The following is a 16,568-nucleotide window of genomic DNA, read 5'->3' on the forward strand; positions in this document are numbered from 1 at the left end:
TATCAAAGTTATTAAAATAATAACCAAACATATACAAAAAAGTATAAAATGTCAAGTGCATTAAAATAAAATAATAAACAACATTGAAAAGCTTTATTTTCTTAGTAATTATCATTGTAACTAGTCAAGCAATAGCATTTGACCAATTTATGTTTGTTTCAACATTCTTACCGAAGGTGGTTTATCTCCATCTCCTCCTCCTCCACCATTACCGCCACCCCAATCCGTGAGACGTTTGTGAGATGGTATTAGAAACAGTACAAACAGACAGACACTCGATAAGAATAAAACTATCAAATTGTTGGGTTAATTGTTTGTATAGTGATCAAATTTACTGATACCTCTAATGAATTACTTATATTAAATAGTGACTAATAAATAAACTTAAAATCAATATTTAAAACTTTGCAGCAGTTTTGCACTGAATAAAAAAAATACATACTTACAAAAACTTAGTTTAAATTTGAAGTATAAATGTAAGCAGTATATAATTAAAAGTTTTAAGATTGTTTATATTGAAATTGACACCATTTAGATATAGTAAAAAATTAAGATTCTTGGTTGGAGGGTAAATGTGAAAACAATGGTGATAGCCCCCACTTTAACCACCCATTATGTGTAACGTGTATAGGCTGTCTCCCAATATGTCTACGGTAATAGTAATACAAGTATAATATGTGGTCTACAATACAAATTATATTAAATTCAGCGATTTTACATGAAATATTAAATAAATAATTATTAAAATAAAAATAAAATAAAAATATTAAGTAGGTACATACATTTATAGATTAAAAAACTAAAAACATTTACACAATTATTATTAACAACTGTGTAATTTAACCATGGATTCTTCAGTTTCAAATATGCTTTATAATTTTTTTACAAGCATTTTATTAAGTTAATTATAAACGACTAATCGGAACAGGTGTGTAGCCCTGCATAGACTGTATAATCTAAAAAAAAATTAGATGTAAAAACAGCCCTCCATCCCAAGTTGTATTTAAATATTAAATCAAAACATCCTCCTCCCTTTAAAAAATCTTGGCTACTGGCGCCTGAGTCGAAGTAATTACCGACAATATATCACAAGGCACAAACAAGTAACGATACTAAACTAACTAAAAAGTAGTTAATTATAAGCTATAATAGCATTGATTTTATAGTATTTTACTTATATTAATTGTTTAGTTAGGTAGTATACAAAACAGTGTATTAGGAGATAGCCTATTTTTAAATAGATTTTACCAATTATAATTTAAACTCATTATGAAAATTTTAAATTCAATTTGAATATTGTCAGGTATTATTTTTCAAAGTATAATATGTATAATACTATTCTGGTCTATATTCAACAAGAGTGTAAAATACAAACAAAATAAGAGAATACATACAAAAAATAACAATGGGTTATAAAAATAAAATGTTTTTATAAAAGTAAATAGTTTTTCTCATTAAAGTCTGTAATTTCAATTTTTAAAATTTATAATGTTGTTGTTTTCTAGTGTTATAATAAAAAGTAAACTTTTAAAAGGAAAAAGTTTTTTCAGGCAAGTCTAGCATAAAAATGTTTACAATTTGAAATTGTTATTGTTTTTTTCAATATGAAATTCAGTAATTTATGTTATGCTAAAATAATAGATGTTATAGATTAAAAAAATTTTTACTTCAGAAAAACAGTTTAAAAAAAAATTGCTTAGGTACACAAAATTGGTATTTAATATTTTTATAATTTAAATGTTCCTATTATAGTATCATGTTGAAAATAACCTCCAGAAAAAAATACATAATATACCTCATAGTTAATAATACATCACTTCATAGTTTATAATAATATAATACATTATTGAGTATAGATTCTACAAAGATTTGTCTATGCAATACACACGCAACAGTAATAAAAGGTGCTGTCGATCATTCCGATTTCATCTCTAGAATGAGCATAGACATTATGTGTAGACACAATCTCTATATAATTATATTTAATGATATTATATAACTATTAATAGTAAATGATAATTAGCCATCTATTATAAAACAATTAATTTTAATAAATAATTAAAATTATATGATCTTAATTATTGTATAATAAACAAGATAATATACCTAAATTAATTTAATTTATAGAGATGTAATAATTATATCTTACTGTGCATTGTTCTTTTGAAGCTTGAATACACCCAGAGTCATCATTTCTTATACAACAAGCAGTTTCTCTTTCTTTTTCCCGCCATTTTTCAATTTCTTTCATTATGTTTTTATCTTTTCGCATGCAAGGGGCAAATTTAGCGCCCAAATGTATTAGATCCGCCTGAAATTGTTAAAAAAATAAAATGGAAAATAATTAAAGGAAAATGTCAATAGAATAAAATTAATATGTTACTTACCGCTCGTGGTCCAATCCAAAAATTAGAAGGTTCAATGTATTCAATGATTTGTACAGATAAACTAGTGACCATGACCTAATATTATATTACACAATAAAATATATTATAAATCATTATGTATTTCATAAAATATCTGTAAATAATTTACTTACAGCACCCGATTGGTGACTAAGATCAATACCAAAAGGTCCAAGACCATAGGAAAATATTGATAAGAATAACACCAAAATTTGAACTACTGTCACCCAATAAGTAAAAAATGGCCTGTGATCTTCTAAATCATCAAGTTGCTGCTTCACATCTCTTCTGTTTACAACTGTTTTGTTTAAAGAACGTCTAAAATGTTTTAATTAATTAATTAATAAACAAAAAAAGTAAATGGGGGTTCAAATAATAATAATTTTTTAATCATTACCTGCATACTCTTCCAATAAAACCCATTCCATATTGCCTTCTATCAGAGTTATCAAATGCTCTATCCAATACTCTGCCCCAAATTCTACCCATACCAATGTTTGGCATATGATCATCTTCAACTCTTCTTGATGGATTTCTCTGCCAGCTAGAATACCTTCTGAAACTTTGATGTGGTTTTTTATAATGTTGTCTAATTGAACTTTCATAATTTCCACCAGAATCTACGACTTCTTGTTCTATTCCTTGGTCGCCGCTATCCGAGGAGAGTCGATCAAAAAACACCTAAAATGTAAATAAATTCATAAATACATATTACAATGAATGTAAATATATATACACAACAATTACATCATCAGCCATTTGCGATAAAATTGTTGGAGCATCAGATGTGATAGACGAGGGATAACTTCGAGACCATTCATTCGGTGTTGCTATTATTTTTTTTTTACGACTCAGTGTTTTCTGTTAACATATTCAAAATACATATAGTAAAATTCATCACAAAACACATTTTATAAATTAAACTTCTAATTGTAGATACCGAAACAACAAAAGATAATCCGCTTAATGTTAATTTAGCAACGGATGGTTTCCTTCCTAAAGGTTGAACACGAGCGGCACTATCTCTTTCATCAATATCTCGACTAGATTGTAAAACATCGGGCTAAAAAAAATTATTATTATTAATTAATAGTATGTACTACAAAGACAATATGATGGTAAATATTTTAAAGTAAATCAAATTAAAATACCTGTGAAATTTGAGTTACAGGAATTTCATTTACAGAATTAATGTATTCATTTTTCAATTCCCCATATTTTCTAGTAGCTAAACGTTTTCTTCTATCTAACCATTTAAGTTTTTCAGTTTCTTCAAATTCTTCATCAAGTCCAAAAAACATAGCTGTTTCTCTCTTAATGAAACTACATAAAATAAAATGAAAAACTTTTTAGATAGACAATTTTTTTCATTATTATTGAATCAATTAAAAATATAGGACTTAGAATAAGATATTCTCAAACCATTTTCCAATGATCACCTTTAAGCTCATGTTACCTTGAAATATTAAACAAATTTGCCCAATTGGGGGTAAGAAGTCTTACAATATTAATTAGATCCTCCAAAAAATATGCTAAATTCTAGTTATAAATTCAAAAAAATAATACTATTATGTTTAAGAATCTATAAAAAATATTTTTATTTTAACCATTATATTTGTATGAATTCAATATTAAAAACCTTTTGCACTTCATAACATTTTGTACAGAAATCTGCACTTTAGTTCTTTAACTACTTTACCTATTAATAAAATGATAAGCGATGGCTAACAGTATTTTTTGGGCATATTTAATGTTTAACATCCACCTTTTAGTCGAAGATGCTGGTGGATAAAAACTGTATGAAACTAAACTATTAAAAAATTGTATACTAAAAACATAAAATATTAAGGAATTAAAAAAAAGAAATCTTGAGGTTTATGACTTATACACAAATGTATAAATCAAAAATAACAAGCATAATAATACTTAGTTGTTTTTACATATTTTTACATTTTTACTACATCATTTTATTGGTATAGACTTGTTCCCATTTTATTCATTACCTATACATAAAAATCAGTTTCCTGTACATAAGCATAATGAGGGATAATGTATCATATTATTGCAGTCTTGATAATTAAATTTAAGTAGGTACAAAATATAGTATACCTCAAGTACTCAAGACTCAATATAACTTGTATTCAATATATACTATGTATAATTTATACTAAAACAAAACTTACTTTTTTACAGCTTCTGTCTTGGATGTAGACCTGTGAAATGTTCGAGGTTTATTCAATATATTTGAAGATAAAATTGGTAAAGATGATTGATGGTGTATGTGCTTTGGTTGATAAACAGTTTCTGATGGAGGACTATTTGGCTGGTCTGAACCACTGCTGTTGGCAGGTACTGTACATGTACTAGCAGTTTCCTCAGAATTATCAGTTGTCACTTCAGTAGATGAAGATGATGGTTGTGAATTACTGGGCGCAGGTGCCGACATGGACCTAAATGGAGGGTCATATTTGGGTTCAGCTGCGGATTCCATATTTGGTGGGGCCGAATGGACACCACTGCTTGAACTACAAAAAAAATTATTCAATCGCAGTGCACCTATTAAGCTAATAATAAATTGCATTATAAAACATACCTGCTAGATGATTGAATGGATCCAGGGCTTGAAGTTATAGACAGTGGTGGAGATCTTGAATTTGTTTGAGCTTGAATTGTCAACCCTTTGGCAAACCCAGGTTTCCTAAAAGAAAATTAAAATATGAAAAATAAAATCGGTTAGAAAAGTTGAATTTAATTTCTAACCTGTACAGCCATCAATACAATATTTTGAAAATATATCTAATGGTAAATACAATTTAATAATTTTTGAGTGGTTACAAAAAGTATAAAAAACGAGTTCACGAACATTAAAGAATTATCTATTCTTAGCTCACGGTCTTAGTTTAGACCTTATCGTCGTTTATTATCATATTTTAAAAGTTACAACGTCTTATCAGTGATCCTATTTCAATAATATCATAGAACAATATGGTTTGGTAATACAAAAATAGTAATTTATTTTATCTGATATGGAGATACCCATTACTTTAAATCTTAATAAATAATAATTATTCAAAAACGAAATTATTAATCAGCTCACCCCAGAAAATCGTCTAAGTTACCAATTGTTATACTCGAATAGAAGGATATTATTGAGATCAGTTATTAATATTTAATATTCTTATTTTTAATAATTATTATAATAGTAAATAATAATACATTATTCAGTTATCTGAGTACCTTATAATATTGTCGACGAACCTGCATTGTAACCCAATTTTCTGATATTTTACGATCAATGATCATAATATATTATATCAGTACCTTTAAAGGTAAATAAATGCATAATATATTATAAATCTTTATGCTTATACAATTATACATTTATACTATAGTAATTTTCCCGTAGTAGATATTTTACAAAAAAAGATATGAAATGATCTCTAAAATATTCTTCTTGCTAAATTTGTTAGTAGTTAGGTAGGTACCTTAATAGCTAATATAAACAGTGTTTGATAATAACCTGATAGATGTCATTAATGTTTTCGAGTGGTGGAATTTTGCTACATTACTTTCTAGATCAGTGGTTTTCGATTTTTTTTTAACACGGCACGTTGACACTGGTCTTCACAAATATCTTTACGTCACATGTCTTAGCCATGATCAACGTTTTCTTCTATGTAATTTTATTATTAGGTCATTATTTAATATTTTACACCAAATTAGTTAAACAAAATTATACTTTATTATACTTAATTTATCTTTTTAATAAGTATAATTGTAATCAATTTGAAAAAAAACTTAGCTCGCGCGCAGAATGCTTCAGTTGAAAACAACTGTGGCTTTTTTTATCGACACACGGAGACGGTATTATATTATAAGGATAACACATAATGCCTATACTTTAATATGACATTTATTGTTATGAAGTATTGAAATTATATTATAATTATATTTATTACCATTCGGTATACGAGATACGACTGAATACTGATAGTCGATACGACTATGTTACGAGGCCGAGTCGAAAACGTGCACTGGCACTTGGCAGTAGGTACTTATTGATAAGACGGTATCCGGTTGTTGCAAACAATTTTTAAACAAAAAAAATGAGTCATTCGATCAAATTATTACTATCAACTGTCGTACAAAAATGTTAATTTAATTTCTGGTAAAGTGATAACGGATAAATTTGACAACTCGATTACTTGACCTAGATTCTTTAAGACAGGTAAACAGATGGTCGTACATCTTACACGGATGCTGTTACCTACGACCTACCTATAATATTATTATGGACTACGGTCTACGAAAGTACGAACTGACTCGTGTGCCGCTTGGAAGCGTTGTAGTACGCCATAAATTCCGTGAACATGGTCATATATTTTAAAATGAAAGTAAGATGTCGTAACACATTATTATTTAGAATTCAGATGAGGGCATGAGGTACCTACTACCTAACTAATTTTGCATACAATTACCGAACACTGGGCTGTAACCAGACATTTTTCATGAGGGAAGGGGGTCCAACATATGTAGGTATATTGGAATAATTTAAGTAAATAGGTACCTACTGAATTTAAGTATCGACATTTTGGACAAACAAAATTTGAAATTAAATTGTTGTTCTTTTGTTTGCCAATTTTTAACAAACAAAATACTTCTATTTTTTTTTGATCCGGTGATAGGATTTTAAAAAATTCCACTAACATTTTTGTGTGTAAAGATTGTAGTTTGTTAGATTTATAAACTTGAATGAAACACAAGCAGCAGATTTAGCTTCATCTATCAAATCATTACTCCCCTGTTTTGATGCAAAAAATGTGAAAAATAAACATAACATTCACAACTGTATGTACGAGTATTGAGTTTATTAATAATTTGTTCCACTAAATGCAACTATGCAAGATTGAATAATGAAATAAAAATATTGTCGAGTGGCGTTAAAATTTGGCCAACATTATGCCATCTTTGGCTTGGGTGACATGGGTTCGCAACCCCTACAGCTGGTTTATATAATATTATTGCGTACCTATGTAGGTGTATTATCCATTTAAAAATCGTTGGACGTAAAAAAAGCTGTGTAACTGTGCAGTGTATTGTTTACTAACAATTTAAAATATAATATATATTTAGATATACCTACCTACTCGTTGACTACCATTGTTATTATTTCAATGTTTTTAAAAATACAGTAAGTATACATTATACAAGAATGGAAATGTAACACCTATTGTATTATATATAGTGAGTCGTACTATACTGTATAGTTATAGCATTTAAAAAGTGTCCAAAATGGAGGGGATATGACTGGTGGGCAGCTTTTACGCGCGCGACGGCGCTATAGCTGGTTGGGCGTTGTATATTAAATCCATACGGATTTCGGCAGAGAAAAATTATATCAGCCCCTCTAGAACAACTAATCATACCACTGCCGGGTCCACTGCTCGACCGAGGCAGATATGAAATAGCCGGTCGAGGTTTGTTTTTTTATCACTCGACACTTTTGAAAATTCGATGGTAAATATATTTATTATACAAAGATGATTTTTTTTTTAAAACAGAAGAGTTTATTTATACGTTTGATTAATTTATAGTCTGTTAAAAATATTTTGTGCTGGTGTCAATATTGTGTCAGTCTTTGAAACGCTTTTATATCTACGAAGCCAGCTCACTTATCTGAATATCAACAAACCGTACTCTGCTTTTCGGATTGACTTTTGAACGTATATTGTCTCATTTGTGATATATAGTGTTCAAATGAGACAATATAGTGTACAAATTTATGGATAAAAAGTACCTACTTAAAGTGACCTACCTAATCTTTGTCTATACCTATCTAACTTTAAAAAATAATAAATAAAAGTTGTCTATTGTAAGTTGTAACCATAATGAAAAATATAATCATTTAGTGAATATAAGTACAATGACAAACAAAGCAATTATTCACAAATCGGAGGTTATTGGTAAAATTGATAAAAAATAATAAATAAATATATTTCCTTGTATTAACAGTAGGTAATAGGTATAGTACTATATACATTTTATTGTAAAAACTAATTAGACTATAATATACCTATATGGCTATACAGTGTATCGTGTATGAATATATCAACAAATATGAATGTTTGATGATAATATTTTAATGATTTATAAAAAATTTCTTTTAAGTGGATCGTCTAAGAAGATAAATAAGAAACAAATACTTAAAAACATAATATAATAATAATGTAGATACTTTGGGTATAGCGGGAAGTGGAATATAGTGGGAAATTACTATAAGGCACCTAACAATAATTATAATAATTACACCATTTGCTGGCATTTATAGTTTACCAAACTCTACACGCGAATACGCAAAACAATAGCAGCAAATAATACAAGCCCAATAACAATAATATTAATACAGGTAATGAGCATTTGCATTGAGTTAAGTGGCATTTATGGGTTGAAAACAAAAAATAATGATTGCACAACAATACAACGAATGTATTATATTATATGTGTGTGTGTGTGTGCGCGTATGTGTGTTTGTGGCTGTGTTGGCGTTTGTATTGTGAATCAACGCGAATCAGTAATAATAAGTACCTACTCGGAGATATAGTGTATAATAGTACGTGGTTTTCATACCGATATATTTTCGAAATACCTAATATAAACCAGTAGTCGGTATATTTAAACACATTATCAATACGCTTCAGGATTTCCAAAATCGTCAATACAATTACATCATATACACATATATATATATATAATATGTAGTGTAGGTACATTATATATATATATATACTATATAGTGTACACTATTGTAATATATATATATATTATATATGGGTATAACATATGTAACTTATGTAACACAGAGTGTACTACATACTGTAAAACTAGTAGTAAATTGAATTAAATTGTTGTTAGAAATAATATTTTCTTATTTCGACGACAATTGGCAATTTACAATACATCTGATAGGCCATTGCGCATATGTATATTATTATAAACTTATACAAAAACGAATTACATACACTGTAAATTTAATTTTAACGACCACGGTAAAGCTACAAAAACTGCAGTAGCTTTATGAACGTGTCGTCGGTGCTCATTCAAACGTATGTGTGTCTAACTATTGAACACATTTAAAAAAAAATATTAACATGACAAAATGAACCATGTAGGTTCTATATAGCTTCGTGATATTATGTTACCATATGCATTACCATATGGAAAAACTACGAATAAAATCCTGAGTTGACCTACATATATTAGCTTACATAACATTTTAAAAATTAAGCTATAAATGCTATAGTATATACACATTACACATATTATGTATAATTTATTTTATTATTGCTAAAAGTTATATTAGGTACCTATCCAATTTCTCAAACTACGACCTGAGAACTTATGAACAGGGTGAAATGGTTGAATTATACTCTAGTGAATTATAACTTTTATGTAATAAAAAAACGAATCAATTTATCACAGAAATAATCAACTAAAGCTGTACGTTAATTATTATTATGATGGATAACTTTGATAAAAATTAATTTTTTAAAAGTTCATTTTGGCTAGGTATGATTGGTGAATATGTATAATAAAAAAAATAACCTTTGGGGAAATCGTTAAGTGATCTACGTATAAAAGGTATTTATAACATTTCTGGCATAAAGGTTTTGATGAAAAAATCATTTAAAAGCTCTACTCCACAATATTATTTAAAATAAACAAAAATAGTACTAGCAACAATAGTAGGCAACTACAGTTCTGTATAAACATATATGATAAATGTAGCTACCATGTATTTTAGGGTTTAACACAAGTATGCATGAATTCCCCATTTAGCTTCTAATAAAATTCATACAAATTGGCAATTGTATTACAATATTTCGTTTTACCTTCACAATTAATTCATACATTTATGAGTTGAGTTTACCATTAAGTTTCTAAAAAACCTTCTTACCAATAAGATTTTTCCATAGACAGAATGCAACATCTTTTTATGTCCGGACAAGTACTATGAAAAGTCGGTGTCGTTATTTTAAGCGTTAAAAATTAAACATTTAAATAGATTACAATTAAATTATATGATTTTTTTCAAACAAAATATACTACGAAATTTCTTTGAATTGTCTTCGAATATACTTATTTTAATAAATGTATTACTTTTAGAATTCTAGTAAGATAATGATTATGGGATTTTAATATCATTTTTGTACAAACTAAATGGCTAAATTATGGACCAAATTACTTTGATTTAAATTAAAATTTCATAGTGAAACACCATGTATTTTGCAGAATGTACCTATAATTTACAGTTATATCCTAAATAGGTATTCGATACTAATATGGCTTTTCTTTACGTTATAAATAGTTTCAAATGCTATTATTAAATCGAATTAAAATAAATCGTTTTATTAAAAAGTAAAAATGTGTTTAATGGTAAAGTAGGATAAGGGAGTTGAATTCGAGTATTTATATACATTTGTAACTGTAGTAAATAATAATCATAATATTTTTGGTGAACGTAATAATGATCAAACGATCAATTTATTATAATCTTAACAATATTGGAATTTACCTGACATGTTTGACGAATCTTTTTCCATTTTCATAATTGGATATTACAAATGCAATTATTTTGATTTGTTTTGTTTATAAAACTATATAACCTCTTTATTTATTTAGATTTATGACCTGCGCATTGGCTACCAAATACGCTATTGGTATTAAACCATTAAGTAGGTACAACATTAAAAAAAACCCTTAAAGTTAAATAATCAAAAACAAAAAAGTAAAATATAAGTGAATAATATACAGCCCGATACAGGATAGTAGGATTCAATATTAGACCATATTATACTAATAAATGATATAAAGTTTCTATCAGAAATAATAATAAAACTGTGCACAGCTGTGTTTAGTAATTTAATTTAACTCCCAAAGCCCCAATGAAAATGTTCTTAAAAATAGTTTACAAAATGGAAATGTCTACTTGGCTTATAATATATAGCTAATAGCTTTCTATTACAGTCACATTCATACTTAACGGTCATAATAAAGTCTTGATCAACACATTATGAAATATTATTATAACTTATAGAAGAAAAATAAATAGCTGATATTTAATATTTCGTAAAGTTAAAGTTTCATTTTTTTTTTGTTTACATTGACAAATATAATTACTGCTGCGAAAGTCTAAATTCGTTTGTTCAGTTCATGTTGTATATAGTCTGAAGGAGTGGATATACAATTACGACTGAATACATGTCCGTATCAAATTTCAACCATCAAGATCTAATACCAATAGCTGTATATAAAACCGAGCTTTAGTCCAACACTATAGAAAAACCAACTCGTTATTGCTAATAGAGTATATAAGGTAATATTTCGAAGACATCAGTGTCTTTTGTGTGATTTACGAGAGATAAAGTCGTTGTCATAGTCAGGAGTTGATGTATCACACAGGCTCTTTATACTATGCGAGACAATAGAAAATAATCATTATCTATATTATATTATGTATTATACTATTTAGTATAAGTATACAGTACATGAGTGATGTTTACAAAAATTCGAGTTCGTTGATACAACACGTAATGGTTTTAATTAAATATTTTGTTCCGTGGTCGTAATCATAGACCCGGAATTATAATATTATGCCACGACCATAAATAAAATCATAGGTTTGCAGGGTTTGCGTGACGTATATTATTACACTTATAGTCGCGTGGAGAAAAAGTTGCCATGGTAAAATTTAAAATTTAAAAAATGTTTTAATTTTTAAAGCGATAAAACTTTATTAACTATTATTACTATTGAATGTATAAGATATTATACGACTATACATTATTTCCCTATGGAATATAAAGGAGTATAATAGTGAATTCACAAGACGTATCCACTTATAAAAAACCAAAAATGTATCTGCGTGCAATTCTAGACATTCAGTCGATTATTGGGTTGGTTTTTTATTAAATGATGAATAATACTTTTCGGATTAGACTGTTTAATCATATATTAATTTCAATACCCAATTATAAGAATGTTGTTGCAAATACTTATTACCGAGGTAAAAACAATAATGACGATTTTCTTATAAAAATTAAAAAATATCCGAAGATTGTTTACACCCTGTCCCCCCATCATGAGTTCTTAAGGGTTTGAACTAAACCCTTTGTTGAGTGTTGACATTGTTCTCTTATATAAAATGTGTAAAAAACACATGAAGTAGGATTGATAATAGTTAATAAATAATACTGTTATAATATATCAGCTAAAAGGCCCAACACAAAAAATTTAAAAATTTAATATTATAAATGCTGAAAGTAAGTACTTTTTGGAGTGAAAATAAAAAAAATAGTTGGTACTTTTCTAAAGGATTACATGGCTTAAGTTAGCCATACAAAGATTACATAGATTACGAAGTTTTGGGCAAGAGGATGAAGGATGTTACGGAGAACGGAATTATAAAATCACATACTAGATACCAATTCCATAATATTTTCCCTTCAGCTATTTAACATTAATTGATGAAACAACTCAATACTGAGACATATGGGCATAAAAAAAATACTTATGGACAGTATTGCATCTCATAGGTTATCAAAAATGCGTAAGATGCTGTTTATTTTCCGCACAGTCATGTACTCATATTGGCTATACTCGTCACCTCACATAAATTATGAGGAATGAATTTCAGAAATATAATTTCAACTATGCGCAATAGTCAATACTGATAACTGATATTATTTATGTATAATACCATTAATACCTACGTTTATTAATTTATTTTTAAATTTTTATTCAGTACGTTTGAAGGCAATGACAAACAGAGTTACGATAAAAAACTGATTCTGAGAAGTGTTAGTGATGGTTCACTACATTATGTGAATTAACTTTATAGTTTATAAAGTGTAAAAAATGTTTTAAAAGATTTTAATTTGTTGGTCATCAATTTTTGAAAACAACGGCTTCATTCTCTCCGTCCCTCTTCCCTTTCACCATATAATTTATACGACTAATGAGTCTCAACAGCAAAACATACCGATTACCGGCTACAAGAAGCCACAAAGGTGGTGGTAACTACCTAGTCAGTTATTTTTCTAATTAACTTAATAACCTAACTAGTAAAAAATCAGTTTTCACAACATATATTTTGCTAGCTAACATAAAAAATAATAGAAAAGTTTAAATTTTGCTTATAAATTATTGCATAATAACAAATAATATGTGTAACTATATAATTTATAACCGTAGTTGGAAACTAATGCATTAGGCTATTACTTTTTTAATTCATCATAGTGTTACTCTTTAGTCTAAATATATTTGTTATAAAATTATAAATACAAATAAATAAACTGATGTTCCTTAAGGGAGTTGGAGCTCGCACAAAAACAAATGTTACAGAAAAGCCTCAAGCCCTGTAGAATAGTTGGAATTCGTTAATTTTTTTTTTATTCAAAAAAAGGAAACATTTTGCTGGTTGGATCAAAGCTCGATTTTTAAAATTATAACTATAGAAGCAAAAATATGAATTTTAATAATGCACAATATTTGTTATTTTAAATTAAAATAATAATTTGGGCCTTAATCTAATCTGAAAAAAGTTTCCATTTTTTAGATGATGAGAAATTATCAAAATTCGACATACTAGTATCAATGAGGCGTGAGAGATTTTCCTGTGATTCAATTTGTTTGTATTATAAAATTATTATTATTATTAAATATTGAAAGTTATAAATTTATGTATGATATACAGGATGTCCCATGAGGATATACCCATTGGCCGTAGAGGGGGACTCGCCGACCGACAAAAACCGGGTTTTTTGCAGTTTTACCAATAAACTAAAAAATGATTAAAAGTCATGAAATTAATGAAATTAAAATGTTGAAGGCTCAACATTTTCAAAATAAACTACGAAACGTATATCTTCAATTGTTTCAAAAATAAAAAAATAATTTTTTTAACTTTTTTACCAAAAAATAAAATAAAATAAATGTAGTAGTCCTTATTGTCTCTGCGAGTGTAGTGAAAAACAGGTTTATGATATATTTAGTATCTCAAGAGATATCGCAATGGGGAAATTTTCTCGGGATTCGGGACACTATACATATATTGTGAGTGAATTCGATAGTAATATTGAAACAAAAAATAACTTACTTCTTTTTAATATCGTGTAAGTTTAATATTTGTCTCCATATTATTTTTGAACTTTTAGAGTTAAAGAATATACTGTTTGTTATCGCTTATCAACTTTAATATAATGAACTAGGTATTAACAAATAACTTATGCTTTGTAGCTAAACGTTGACTTATTAAATCAAGTTAATTTCGGTCAATAACTTTTCCGCCTCTGGGAAACCACATAGGAAACCTATACAATAAACATATTCTTATATAATCATAATATTATTTACTCACCAAGAAGCGTTGTTGGGTTGAGCCGGGGGACAGTGTGCGTTGTTGTTGTTGTTGTTTCCGCCGCAACTTCCGCTCGCGGAAGATTGGGTGGCAGTGGATGGTGTGGAAGTTGCCGCCGCCGCTGCTGCTACTGCTGCGGCGACGGCCGACGGGGTGGACGTGGCCGTTGTCGCAGCCGTTGACGTCGCGGCCGCCGCGCTCTTGACGCCGGACAATGCGGCGTGGCCGGAATAAGCGGCCGTCGAACAGCATGCCAGCGCCGAGCTTTCCCTGATGCACGACGAAGATATGCGGCGCGTGGCCGCGTGAGAGCCACCGTAATTGGTGGCCGCTGGTTCATCGTAACTGTTTTGTCCGGCACAGACAACGTTGGCGCTACTACACCGTGGAAGCGTGGCCGAGTGCGAGTCATACTGGACCAGGCACGCGCTGTTGTTGTTGATGTTGTTGCCACCGTTGTTGTTGTTCGTGGGACCTTTTGGCGGCGACCCTGTGGAAGACAAGTGGGTGGCTTGCTGCCTGACCAGTCCGGAAGGCGATAGGTCCCTGGGAGACCGCGATCGACCGACGGTGCCGTACTGGTAACCACACCCACCGCCGTTGCCGCTGCTTCCCACGCCACCGCTACCACCGCCACTGTACAGCGGGCCCGTACAGCAGCGGTTCGACGGTCTCAGGGTGGCTGTCGCGTACGCCCTGGACAGCGCGGCCGCAGAAGAAGGCATCGCGTCCACGATCGCCGACGCCCTCGAGTACAGCGCGGCCGCTTCTTTCCGGGAGCTGTACGCCGCGTCGTCACACCGGTCGTAGTGGCCGTCGTAACCATCGTCAGGAGAAACAATCGGAACAAACCTCTCGGCCGGTATATGGTATCTGCGACAAGACGTATTATATTAATGATGATTATTATTTATTATACAGCGGTGCTGAAAAGTTCTAGTATTTGGGTACTTTTTTTTTTTGGTAAATCTTAGAAAATCTCGAATTAAATTATATTTGTTTCATATGTAATGGTATAAGACATTTTGTTGTTGTTTATTGTCACATATTCAGCGGTTTCAGCTATTTTAGAATTTTGTTAGTGTTTTTCAAGTATATTCTTATTTCTCATAATATTATATTATGAAGGAATCAAACTCATTTTGTTGAATATTTTTCTTACTCACTAATTAAAAATGTTTAAAACTACAATTTAAATTATTGAAAATGTATACTTTTTAGAATCGGCAGGGTTAGTGAATCGCCCTGTATAAGTGAATTTCGTTGTTTTCGTGATAACCGATAGGTATTCTATCAATACAAAGAAATTAATTAAAATATGAAATTGATAAGTAAATATAGTCCATAGATGCATGTTTAAAAAAAATGTAGCTTATGTTCTGTTTTTAAATATTACTTATTTTGTACATTTTTCAATTTTTACTTTTTAGACCATACAATTAAGTGCTATTTATAGATACTACATATTTTGGTGTTTTTATGGGCATATCAAAATGCCTAAGAGTAACTATTTTAGTCCTAACTACCTAGTCCAAATGCCCGCATTATTTTATATGCATATTACGGTTTACGAAAGGTTTATGATTATATGATAGTAAAAACCTGGTTAAAAATTGCATATAATTTCGCATTATAATCTTTAAATAAAGTAGCGCAAAGAGTGCCTTGAATCACATCGCATTTGTATTATAAAGCCATATATTGCATAATATAGATACACGGCTATAACTTAGAGATTACCAAGATAC

General features: G+C 29.5%; 1 protein-coding gene across 2 annotated transcripts in view; it reads right to left on the reverse strand.

The window, feature by feature from the left end:
• Positions 1–16,568, reverse strand: part of LOC111034414 (inactive rhomboid protein 1) — a 67,377-nt gene that overhangs the window by 3,318 nt on the left and 47,491 nt on the right. The window contains exons 4-14 of one of the 2 annotated variants that reach the window (XM_022315640.1): positions 14,821–15,693; positions 4,999–5,103; positions 4,589–4,930; positions 3,557–3,728; positions 3,346–3,468; positions 3,153–3,266; positions 2,803–3,086; positions 2,540–2,723; positions 2,388–2,462; positions 2,150–2,311; positions 172–255 (exon numbers count right to left, since the gene is read on the reverse strand). In XM_022315640.1, coding sequence (XP_022171332.1) covers positions 172–255; positions 2,150–2,311; positions 2,388–2,462; positions 2,540–2,723; positions 2,803–3,086; positions 3,153–3,266; positions 3,346–3,468; positions 3,557–3,728; positions 4,589–4,930; positions 4,999–5,103; positions 14,821–15,693 — 2,518 coding nt within the window. The remainder of the gene's footprint in view (positions 1–171; positions 256–2,149; positions 2,312–2,387; positions 2,463–2,539; positions 2,724–2,802; positions 3,087–3,152; positions 3,267–3,345; positions 3,469–3,556; positions 3,729–4,588; positions 4,931–4,998; positions 5,104–14,820; positions 15,694–16,568) is intronic. The other variant, XM_022315641.1, reaches the window with a different exon arrangement.

This window comes from Myzus persicae, unplaced genomic scaffold, assembly GCF_001856785.1.
Source record: "Myzus persicae strain clone G006 unplaced genomic scaffold, MPER_G0061.0, whole genome shotgun sequence".
In the NCBI taxonomy this organism is placed as follows: domain Eukaryota; kingdom Metazoa; phylum Arthropoda; class Insecta; order Hemiptera; family Aphididae; genus Myzus; species Myzus persicae.